The following is a 12,007-nucleotide window of genomic DNA, read 5'->3' on the forward strand; positions in this document are numbered from 1 at the left end:
ACATCATCCTTAGCTCTGGCATCTTCCCCAATATTTGGAACCAAGGACTGATCACCCCAATCCACAAATGTGGAGACAAATTACGGTGGGATATGCATCAACAGCAACCTTGGGAAAATCCTCTGCATTATCATTAACAGCAGAATTGTACATTTCCTCAGTGAAAACAATATACAGCAAATGTCAAATTGGCTTTTTACCAAATTACCGTACGAAAGACCATGTATTCCCCCTGCACACCCTAACTGACACACAAACAAACTAAAACTAAGGCAAAGTCTTCTCATGCTTTGCTGATTTCAAAAAAGCCTTTGACTTAATTTGGAATGAGGGTCCATTCAAATTGATGGAAAGTCGTGTTGGGGGAAAAACATACAACATCAAGTGTGCGGTTAAAATTGGCAAATAACACACACATTTCTTTCCACAGGGCCATGGGGTGAGACAGGGATGCAGCTTAAGCCCCACCCTCTTCAACATATATACCAACGAATTGGCGACGGCACAAGAACAGTCTGTAGCACCCGGCCTCACCCTACTAGAATCGGAAGATAAATGTCTACTGTTTGCTGATGCTCTGGTGCTTCTGTCACCAACCAAGGAGGGCCTACAGCAGCACCTAGATCTTCTGTACAGATTCTGTCAGACCTGGGCCCTGACAGTAAATCTCAGTAAAACAAAAATAATGGTGTTCCAAAAAAGGTGCAGTTGCCAGGACCACATATACAAATTCCATCTAGATACCGTTGCCCTAGATACCGTTGCCCTAGATACCGTTGCCCTGGATACCGTTGCCCTAGATACCGTTGCCCTAGATACCGTTGCACACAAAAAACTACACATACCTCGGCGCCACAGGTAACTTCCACAAAGATGTGAACGAGCTGAAAGACAACGCAAGAAGGGCCTTCTATGCCATCAAAAGGAACATATAATTTGACATAACAATTAGGATCTACTAAAAAAAATCAGTTACAGAACCCATTGTCCTTTATGGTTGTGAGGTCTGGGGTCTGCTCACCAACCAAGAATTCACAAAATGGGACAAACACCATATTGAGACTCTGCGTGTAGATTTCTGCAAAAAATATCCTCTGTGTACAACGTAAAACACCAAATAATGCATGCAGAGCAGAATTAGGCCGATACCTGCTAATTATCCAAATCAAGGAAAGAACCGTTAAATTCTACAACTACCTAAAAGGAAGTGATTCCCAAACCTTCCATAACAAAGCTATCACCTACAGAGAGATGAACCCCTAAACAAGCGGGTCCTGGGGCTCTGTTCACAAACACAAAAAGACCACACAGAGCCCCAGGACAGCAACACAATTAAACCAAACCAAATCGTAAGAAAACAAATGATAATTAATTGACACATTGGAAACTATTTACAAAAATCAGAGCAATCTAGAATGATATTTGGCTCTAAACAAAGAGTACACATTGGCAGAATACCTGACCACTGTGACTGACCCAAAAATAAGGAAAGCTTTGACAATGTACAGACTCAGTGAGCATAGCCGTGTTATTGAGAAAGGCCGCCTTAGGCAGACATTGCTCTCAAGAGAAGACAGGCTATGTGCACACTGCCCACAAAATGAGGTGGAAACTGAGCTGCACTTCCTAACCTCCTGCCAAATGTATCCCCATATTAGAGACACATAGAGTGGGGCAAAAAAGTATTTAGTCAGCCACCAATTGTGCAAGTTCTCCTACTTAAAAAGATGAGAGAGGCCTGTAATTTTAATCACAGGTACACTTCAACTATGACAGACAAAATGAGGGAAGAAAATCCAGAAAATCACATTGTAGGATTTTTTATGAATTTATTTGCAAATTATGGTGAGAGGAGGATAAGACATGTTACATTCCATGCAATATCTACATTTATTCATTTGAGGCATCTGGCCGATACTTTTGTTCAAATCCCCTGTAGATACTCATTTATTTCAGTTTTAACATGTCCAACTTTTATCCCAATTAGGTTGAACTTGACGGTTGGTGGCAGTTCAGTTGCACAGCCAGTCCAAGCCGTTTGTCACGCCCTGGCCTTTAGTTATCTTTGTTTTCTTTATTAATTTGGTTAGGTCAGGGTGTGTCATGGGGGATTTATCTGTTTTGTCTGGTCTAGGGGTTTTTTATGTTTATGGGGTGTTCTCTAGTATAGGTGTTATGTACGGTTTTTTAAACCTTTATTTAACTAGGCAAGTCAGTTAAGAACAAATTCTTATTTTCAATGATGGCCTAGGAACAGTGGGTTAACTGCCTGTTCAGGGGCAGAATGACAGATTTGTACATTGTCAGCTCGGGGATCTGAACTTGCAACCTTCCGGTTACTAGTCCAATGCTCTAACCACTAGGCTACCCTGCCTAGATTGGTTCTCAATTAGAGGCAGGTGTTTATCGTTGTCTCTTATTGGGAACCATATTTAGGCAGCCATGTTCTTTGGGTATTTTGTGGGTGGTTGTCTTCTGTCTTTGTACCAGATAGGACTGTTTTGGTGTTCACATTTGTTATTTTGTAGTGTTCTCGTATGGTCTTGATTAAACATGTTGAACTCTAACCACGCTGCATTTTGGTCCTCCTCTCCTTCAACGGAAGAAAACCGTTACACTGTTTGAGTGTCTCATTATTCAGACAGAGATGTCTAGTCGCTGAGTCCTGACACTGAAGTTTGTTGTGGAGAAGGGTTTGCTCTGCAGGACTGAAAAGGTAACATCCATAATACAAGCTGACTTAGGTCATCAGTTGGACAGTGTTTCCTCCGACACTTTGTTGCGGCTGGCTTCCGGGTTAAGAGGGCAGTGTGTCAAGAAGCAGTGCGGCTTGGCAGGTCACGTTTCGGAGGACACATGGCTCTCGACCTTCGCCTCTCCCGAGTTCGTTGGGGAGTTGCAGCGACGAGACAAGATCGTATCTACCAACTAGATATCACGAAATTGGCGAGGGGGAAAAAAACAACATTCATAATACTGGAGGCTATGAGAGACTATGCATTATCCTGATGACTTACTGTAAATATTCTGTAATTATCAGTTGCTTCGTTGTGTTTTACATCTTAATAAGTGATCTTGTCTGTATGTACTTTGCCTGCTGCAAAATGAATTGCTTCTTGAGGACGTTAAAGTTTTCTGAATCTGAATATGGGACTAAAATGGGACTTGACGAATGCTGCCATCCATTTGTTCTGACCTCTGCTGCTAAAAAAAATAATACATTACAACTTGAATATTTCAGTGAGTGGGTTTTTCCTTTCAAGTCTATACCAGACACACGCTCACACACAGCCCCCCCCCCCCCCCCCCCCCCCCACCTCCACGGGTTTTGGCGGTGCCCCAGTTCCAACCCCCTTCTGACAGCTCCGCTTTGAAGTACTCAGATATCTTAAAGTCCTGGAGAGAAAGATGATTATTTTCCATGCTGATTTTTCTGTTTCAAATTATTCTATACTCTCTGCTCTCGTTCCTACTCCAAACTCTTTTCATTCCCATTCTTTCCTCCCTGTTCTCATGTTTTCTCTCTTCCATCCACCTTCCCTCCATCTGTCTCCCCTCAATGATATCTCCCTCCCTCACCCTCTCTCCTCCTACCCTCCCTCCTTTCTTCATCTCCTCCACCCCTTTCCTCTCCTCATCCCTCTCTGGTCACTGTTTTCTCTGAAGCTGTCATATTTGTAGATGTGCCCGGTGCTGGTGGTCAACTTGATGCCCGGTGCTGGTGGTCAACTTGGTGCCCGGTGCTGGTGGTCAACTTGGTGCCCGGTGCTGGTGGTCAACTTGATGCCCGGTGCTGGTGGTCAACTTGGTGCCCGGTGCTGGTGGTCAACTTGGTGCCCGGTGCTGGTGGTCAACTTGATGCCCGGTGCTGGTGGTCAACTTGGTGCCCGGTGCTGGTGGTCAACTTGGTGCCCGATGCTGGTGGTCAACTTGGTGCCCGGTGCTGGTGGTCAACTTGATGCCCGGTGCTGGTGGTCAACTTGGTGCCCGGTGCTGGTGGTCAACTTGGTGCCCGGTGCTGGTGGTCAACTTGATGCCCGGTGCTGGTGGTCAACTTGGTGCCCGGTGCTGGTGGTCAACTTGATGCCCTGTCCCAGACACACACGTCTCCACTGGGCCTGAGACAGTTCCACAGATGGGATGCTGTCCACCTTCCCTGTCTTACGGCTCTTATACGTCATTCTGGGGAAAAACACAGTAAACTGTTGACATACAGTTGAAGTCTGAAGTTTACGTACATACACCTTAGCCAAATACATTTAAACTCAATTTTTCCCAATTCCTGACATTTAATCTTAAATGTAAGTACATATTCCCTGTCTTGGGTCAGTTAGGATCACCACTTTAATGTGAAATGTCAGAATAATAGTAAAGTGATTTATTTAAGCTTTTATTTCATCACATTCCCAGTGGGTCAGAAGTTTACATACACTCAATTAGTATTTGGTACCATTGCCTTTAAATTGTTTAACTTGTGTCAAATGTTTTGGGTAGCCTTCCACAAGCTTCCCACAATAAGTTGGGTGAATTTTGGCCCATTCCTCCTAACAGAGCTGGTGTAACTGAGTCAGGTTTGTATGCCTCCTTGCTCGCACACTTGTTCAGTTCTACCCACACATTTTCTATAGGATTGAGGTTAGGGCTTTGATGGCCAGTCCAATACCTTGACTTTGTTGTCCTTAAGCCATTTTGCCACAACTTTGGAAGTATGCTTGGGGTCATTGTCCATTTGGAAGACCCATTTGCGACAAAGCTTTAACTTCCCGAATGATGTCTTGAGATGTTGCTTCAATATATTATCACAATTTTCCATCCTCATGATGCCATCTATTTTGTGAAGTGCACCAGTCCCTCCTGCAGCAAAGCACCCCCACAACATGATGCTGCCACCCCCGTGCTTCACGGTTGGGATGGTGTTCTTCGGCTTGCAAGCCTCACCCTTTTCCTCCAAAAATAACTACGGTCATTATGGCCAAACAGTTCTATTGTTTCATCAGACAGAGGACACTTCTCCAAAAAGTACGATCTTTGTCCCCATGTGTAGTTGCGAACCGTAGTCTGGCTTTATTTATGGTGGTTTTGGAGTGGTTGCTTCTTCCTGAGTGGCCCTTCAGGTCATGTCAATATAGGACTCGTTTTACTGTGGATATAGATAATTTTGTAACTGTTTCCCCCAGCATCTTCACAAGGTCCTTTGCTGTTCTGGGATTGATTTGCACTTTTTGCACCAAAGTACGTTCATCTCTAGGAGACAGAACGCATCTCCTTCCTGAGCAGTATGACGGCTGCGTGGTCCCATGGTGTTTATACTTGCGTACTATTGTTTGTACAGATGAACATGGTACTAAGGCATTTGGAAATTGCTCCCAAGGATGGATCAGACTTGTGGAAGCCCACAATGTTTCTTTCTGAGGTCTTGGCTGATTTATTTTGATTTTCCCATGATGTCAAGCAAAGAGGCACTGAGTTTGAAGGTAGGCCTTGAAATACACCCACAGCTACATCTCCAATTGTCTCAAATGATGTCAATTAGTGTCAATGCACGGGACACGCTTCTTCACAAAATTGGATCTCAGGAGTACGTACAATCTGGTGCTTATTCAGAAGGGTGATGAGTGGAAGACGGCATTTAGCACCACCTCAGGTCATTATGAGTACCGTGTCATGCCATATGGGTTGATGAATGCTCCATCAGATCTTCAGGGACCTACATGGGCAGGGTGTAGTGGTGTATATCGATATCCTGATATACTCCTCTGCACGCGCCGAGCATGTGTCCCTGGTGTGCAAAGTGCTTGGTCACCTGTTGGAGCATGATCTATATGTCAAGGCTGAGAAATGCTTGTTCTTTCACCAATCCATCTCCTTCCTAGGGCATCGAAATGGAGAGCGACCGCACGGTTAAGGAGTTTTTTTTTTTAGGGTTTGCCAATTACTACTGGAGGTTTATCCGGGGTTTTGGTCAGGTGGCTGCTCCCATTACCTCACTGCTAAAGGGGTGCCCAGTGCGGTTGCAGTGGTCGGCTGAGGCGAAAAGGGCTTTTAAGCACCCGAAGACTCTGTTTACCTCGGTTCCTGTGTTTGCTCATCCGGTTCCCTCTTTGCCATTCATAGTAGAGGTGGACACATCCGAAGCTGGGATAGGAGCAGTGCTCTCTCAGTGTTCGGGTACGCCACTGAAGCTTCGCCCCTGTGCTTTCTTTTCGAAGAAGCTCAGCCCGGCGGAGCGAAACTATGATGTGGGGGACAGGGAGCTGTTAGCTGTCGTAAAAGCCTTGAAGGTGTGGAGGCATTGGCTTGAGGGGGCTAAACAGCCTTTTCTCATCTGGACTGACCATCACAATCTGGAGTACATCCGGCAGGCGAAGAGACTGAATACTCGTCAGGCAAGGTGGTCCATGTTTTTCACTCGTTTTATGTTTACTCTTTCTTACAGACCAGGCTCCCAGAACGTTAAGGCAGACTCATTGTCCCGGCTCTGACACAGGAGCGGTCCATGGATCCCACTCCCATACTCCCAGCTTCGTGTTTGGTGGCACCAGTAGTGTGGGAGCTGGACGCGGACATTGAGCGGGCGTCACGTGCAGAGCCCTCTCCCCCTGAGTGTCCAGCTGGTCATCTGTACGTTCCGTCTGCTGTCCGTGACTGATTGAGCTATTGGGCCCACACATCACCCTCCTCTGGTCATCCTGGGATAGGTCGGATGATGCGCTGTCTTGATGGGAGGTACTGGTGGCCCACTTTAGCTAAGGACGTGAGGATTTATGTTTCCTCCTGCTCGGTGTGTGCCCAGTGCAAGGCTCCTAGACACCTGCCCAGAGGTAAGCTACAACCTTTACCCATTCCACAACGGCCGTGGTCGCACCTGTCTTGGATTTTTTTTTTTAACTGATCTTCCGCCTTCACAGGGTAACACCACGATCCTGGTCGTTGTGGATCGGTTTTCTAAGTCCTGTCGTCTCCTCCTTTTGCCCGGTCTCCCGAGGCCCTGTTTACACACGTTTTCCGGCACTATGGGGTGCCTGAGGATATAGTGTCTGATCGGGGTCCCCAGTTCACATCAAGGGTCTGGAAGGCTTTCATCTAACTTTTGGGGGTCTCGGTTAGTCTTACCTCAGGTTTTCACCCCGAGAGTAATGGGCAGGTGGAGAGTTAACCAGGATGTGGGTAGGTTTCTGCGGTCTTATTGTGAGGACCGGCCAGAGTGGGCGAAGTTCGTGCCCTGGGCAAAGATGGCCCAGAACTCGCTACGTCACTCCTCCACTAACCTTTCTCCCTTTCAATGTGTATTAGGGTATCAGCTGGTTCTGGCTCCTTGGCATCAGTCAGACTGAGGCTCCTGCGGTGGACAATTGGTTTCGGCGTGCTGAGGAAACCTGGGAGCCAGCCCATGTCCACCTTCAGCGCGCCATAATGCGCCAGAAGGTTGGTGCAGACCGTCACCGCAGTGAGGCCCCGGTGTTCGAAACAGGGGACAGGGTCTGGCTTTCGACCCGAAACCTGCCCTGCCGGAAGCTGGGTCCTCGGTTTGTGGGGCCGTTTAAAGTCCTGAGGAGAGTGAACGAGGTATGTTATAGGTTACAACTGCCCACTAATTACCGTATTAACCCCTCGTTCCATGTCTCTCCTCAGGCCGGTGGTGGCTGGCCCGCTCCAGGAGGCTGAAGTGCGTGATGTTCCTCCGCCTCCTTTAGACATCGAGGGGGTCCCGGCGTACTCTGTTCCATCCATATTGGATTTGAGACGTCGGGCGAGGGGCCTTCAGTACCTCGTGGACTGGGAGGGGTACAGGCCGAAGGAGAGATGCTGGGGTTCCGGTGGAGGACGTGTTGGAAGGATCTATGTTAAAATAATTGCACCGTCTCCATCCGGTTCGCCCTCCGGGTCGTCCCCGAGGCCTGTGTCGACGCGCGGCTCTCCTTGTTCGAGCGGTGGTCGACGTCACCGGTCTTCTAGCCATCATTGATCCATTTTTCATTGGTTTTGTCTCGTCTTCCTACACACCTGGTTTCAATCCCATTCATTACCTGTTGTGTAATTAACCCTCTGTTTCCCCTCATGTCTTTGTCAGAGATTGTTTTATGTCAGTGTTTGTATAGGTGCACGACAGTACCCATGTTTATTATGTATATTTAGTGTTTGGTGCATGTTTAGTGGACATATATTAAAAGGACTCATTACACTCGTTTTACTCTCCTGTGCCTGACTTCCCTGCCACCTATACACACACGACTCTGACAATTAGCCTATCAAAAGCTTCTAAAGCCATGGCATCATTTTCTGGAATTTTCCAAGCTGTTTAAAGGAACAGTCAACTTAGTGTATGCAAACTTCTGACCCACTGGAATTGTGATACAGTGAATTATAAGTTAAATAATCTGTCTGTAAACAATTGTTGTAAAAATTACTTTTGTCATGCACAAAGTAGCTGTCCTAACCGACTTGCCAAAACTAGTTTGTTAACAAGAAATTTGTGGAGTGGTTGAAAAATGATTTTTAATGACTTCATAAGTGTGTAAACGTCTGACATCAACTGTACGTCTAAACACCTGAAGTAAACAAACACACATTTAGGATAGTTGGTCATAGTTAACTGACTTGTTACTGCATTGTCAGATATATGTTGCTGTGCAGAAACACACACAGACAGTCTCCTCGAGGTCCTCTTTCTCTCACACGCACAAACGCGCATGCAAACACTCACCCATGACCCTTTGACCTCCTGGTAAATGTCACTGACCTCCAGTGGGTTGCCCATGGCAGCTATTCCTCTGGTCCTCAGGAGCCACTGTGCCTCTAATACCACACACAGAGAGGACAACTGTCTCTTCATTATACTGGTCCTCTAGCTCAATTGGTAAAGCATGGGGCTTGCAATGCCAGGGCGGTGGGTACGATTACCGGGATCACTCGTCAAAGTATGCACATAACTGTACTGTCTATAGTATAAACTAACAAACTCATAGAGCTATATCACTGTCTAACTCTATATACATTTGTAAGAAATATATATTGTTTCAATGATTTACAATTTATGTGCAGGAAGTGGACTAAGTCTTGAATGAAATACATCTAAAGGATTTATATGGAAGCCTGTATGAACTGCATGCCCCAACAACTTAGCATAGCAGGCCTTGCAGTGATTATAACAACCAACCCAACATGCTTGTTATGTGTAGCGGTCAGCTGTCAAGCAAATTGGGACTGAGACATGTAAATAACCCTTATGACATGTAAAAACTATTATGCATTATAGTACAGCTTGCTATAATGGTGCCATTACTATGTTATTGTCTACCAACTATCGTTGATCTGTGGAATAACGTCTTGTTTACATTACTAACCGTTGTGTTGTAGCTGTCAACTTGTAATGTGAGTGGGGAGAATGTCAAGTCTTTACGTCGTGTGCGTCGAAAGTGACGTAGCCAAGGCTGTTATGTGTTACGTTTGACGTTTTTTTCTTCTCTTGGTCCGGGTTTGTTGCGTTTCGATTGTTTTGTTGATGAGAACATACAAATTGATCGTCAGGCAAAAACCGAAGTGGAAAGACATCGAACAGAATTGCGATCTGGTATGTTATAAAACAATATCAAGGGCTTGATAAAAAAACGTTTTTGCACACAAAGAATTGCGCAAGTACAAGAAACCAATGAAAACGCGCAGAAAATGTAATATGATAGTAATGCATACAAAATGTTCACAATACTTTACATTATTGGCGAAATATCGTCGAAATTGCAAGTTATGCAGCTAATGTTTGCATTACAGACTTCAATCCATTTGTAAAGAAACTAAGGTTGGGGGTGGGACGTTCAGTCGCTGTGTCAAAATGTAGTTATGCCCTGTGTGTAACGTCAACCCGCAAACTATACTGCAGACTTGGTTTAAACGAAACAAGAACTCAGATTCGGAATTTTACTATTGAACTAGAAACACTGCCTACTCATCAATGTCAGTAGAAAACACACCCTCTCTGTCTGTCTGTCTGTCAGCTATGACGGCCAAACGTGCAGCTCTGATCACCGACTCCTACAAGGTGGTAAAGAGATCCAGGAGAGAGGAGAAGAGGGAGAAGAGGGCCCCATCGCCTCCCCAGAAGGGTTAGAGTTGTGTGTGTGTGTGTGTCCAGCAAACCACACAGCAGTCATACAAGACAGATGGGACATAGTAGAGTATGAAATTGAACCACTGTTTTCAAATGACACCCAAATAATGACACCCAAAAGACACAATGAATAAAATGAAATAGCGTGCTAGAATAGTTTTATTGGTCTCTGGAGAGGAAATTAGTGATTCAGTGATGCAACTCAACTTGTCAATAGAGCACTATGGCCCAGCTGTAAGTGATTGGTCATGGTGGTGTCACTCTAACCTCGCTTCCTGTCTCTCGTCCAATCAGACACTGAGCCGCGCCCCCTCACGGCCAGAGAGATAGAGCTGCAGGAGCTGAGGCAGTTTGACCAGGACTGGCGGTATGGACCCTGCACAGGTACCCTGCAGCAACCCGTGTTAACTATCTTGACAGCACATTTTTAATACCGTTGTTCATAATAACAATATGCAGCACAGCGGAGCGCCAGTGTTTCATCTTTGCACGGCTCCTTTATAGTGTGATGTTTTAGCGTTTCCTCTCCTGCGACGTATTGTTTTGCGAATTGTTTTAAACCGATCCAATTGTTTTCCTTCCTGTATCTCATAGTGTTATATGATCTACAGTAGCGTTCCTACTCGCACTGTACTCCCACGCTCTCTCTTTCTATCAGGTATCAGTCGCTTGCAGCGGTGGGAGAGAGCTGCACAGCATGGGTTAAACCCCCCTCAGGAGATCAGAGATATGCTACTTAGCGCAGACACAGACCCGGACTACACACACTGGTACTATGATCAGAACACACAACGAACCAGCAGATGCATACACAAATGTATGTACATTCTTTAGAAAAAAAGGGTTCTTCGGCTGTCCCCATAGGAGAAGCCTTTTGGGTTCTAGGTAGAAGTCTTTTGGGTTCCATGTAGAACCCTCTGTGGAAAGGATTTTACATGGAAACCAAAATGGTTCTACATGGAACCAAAAAGGGTTCTTCAAAGGGTTCTCCTATGGGGACAGCCGAAGAACCCTTTTAGGGTCTAGATAGCACCTTTTTTTCTAAGAGTGTACACACACCACACACACAGTCAAACACACACAAAAAAACTCTCATAAACACACACACTTGATTCTGGACCATTACAAATGTATTCCAGCCATACAGTACCATAAGTAGCGTTGTGCATAACAGTAATGAGATATTATACAATTGTCATAAAATATTGTCTTCGTACTGTTTTGTCTTTCAGCCTGTGGAGTGACTATCCATTGTGAGAAATAAAAAGTGGAGAGACAGAGAAGATAGAAGTGAAATGTCCAACGTTCACGTGGTTTTGCTTTTGTTCAGTTCAGGTTTGACTGCTAACCATCACACTACACTTAAAAAATAAATAAATAACATTTTCTACCCAAATATCTGTTTTTGTTAGGTCTGTCACACAAACACACCACTGCCTACGTCACACATTTGGTACACTTTTGAGACGTTTACATAAATATTTTTTATAGGTAACCTATTTCAAAATAAAGTTTTTCAATTGTATATGTACCAGAGTGAGGAAGAGAGAGAGAGAGAGAGAGAGAGAGAGAGAGAGAGAGAGAGAGAGAGAGAGAGAGAGAGAGAGAGAGAGAGAGAGAGAGAGAGAGAGAGAGAGAGAGAGAGAGAGAGAGAGAGAGAGAGAGAGAGAGAGAGAGAGAGAGAGAGAGAGAGAGAGAGAGAGAGAGAGAGAGAGAGAGAGAGAGAGAGAGGGACAGTCAGATGTTGCTATTACCTGCTAATGTTGTGTAGACAGTGACACATTCTATTACACAGTAATACACATTGAGTATACCAGACATTAGGAACACCTTTTTTTTCTTGAGTTGCTCAAGATTAGAAAGGTGTTCCTAATGTCTGGTATACTCAAAAGTATTATTACT

At 45.2% G+C, this 12,007-nt stretch overlaps 1 protein-coding gene and 1 long non-coding RNA gene across 3 annotated transcripts; one reads left to right on the forward strand and one right to left on the reverse strand.

Moving 5' to 3' along the window:
• Positions 1-1,813: 1,813 nt before the first annotated feature.
• LOC110497446 (uncharacterized) lies at positions 1,814-9,432 on the reverse strand. Its single transcript, XR_002469675.3, has 3 exons — positions 9,345-9,432; positions 8,741-8,796; positions 1,814-4,182 (listed from the first exon to the last, which is right to left on the reverse strand). It is a non-coding gene; the product is annotated as an uncharacterized LOC110497446 (long non-coding RNA).
• Positions 9,419-11,501, forward strand: LOC100301737 (DNA polymerase delta 4, accessory subunit). 2 transcript variants are annotated; one of them, NM_001160566.1, is given in 5 exon segments: positions 9,419-9,571; positions 9,993-10,100; positions 10,400-10,489; positions 10,764-10,875; positions 11,338-11,498. In NM_001160566.1, coding segments are annotated over 4 exon segments (333 nt in total). In that variant the 5' UTR covers positions 9,419-9,571; positions 9,993-9,994; the 3' UTR covers positions 11,363-11,498.
• The last annotated feature ends 506 nt before the right edge of the window (positions 11,502-12,007 follow it).

Source organism: Oncorhynchus mykiss, chromosome 19, assembly GCF_057628025.1.
Source record: "Oncorhynchus mykiss isolate SJ-2025 chromosome 19, ASM5762802v1, whole genome shotgun sequence".
Lineage (NCBI taxonomy): Eukaryota > Metazoa > Chordata > Actinopteri > Salmoniformes > Salmonidae > Oncorhynchus > Oncorhynchus mykiss.

What these genes read in the sequence shown, in the direction of transcription:
- LOC100301737 (XM_036953682.2), top strand. Translation starts at nt 9,995, where the DNA reads ATGACGGCCAAACGTGCAGCTCTGATCACCGACTCCTACAAGGTGGTA. An exon ending in CCCATCGCCTCCCCAGAAGG is followed by an intron (nt 10,101 to 10,399) that starts GTTAGAGTTGTG and finishes TCGTCCAATCAG; the next exon opens with ACACTGAGCCGCGCCCCCTC. An exon ending in GCGGTATGGACCCTGCACAG is followed by an intron (nt 10,490 to 10,763) that starts GTACCCTGCAGC and finishes TCTTTCTATCAG; the next exon opens with GTATCAGTCGCTTGCAGCGG.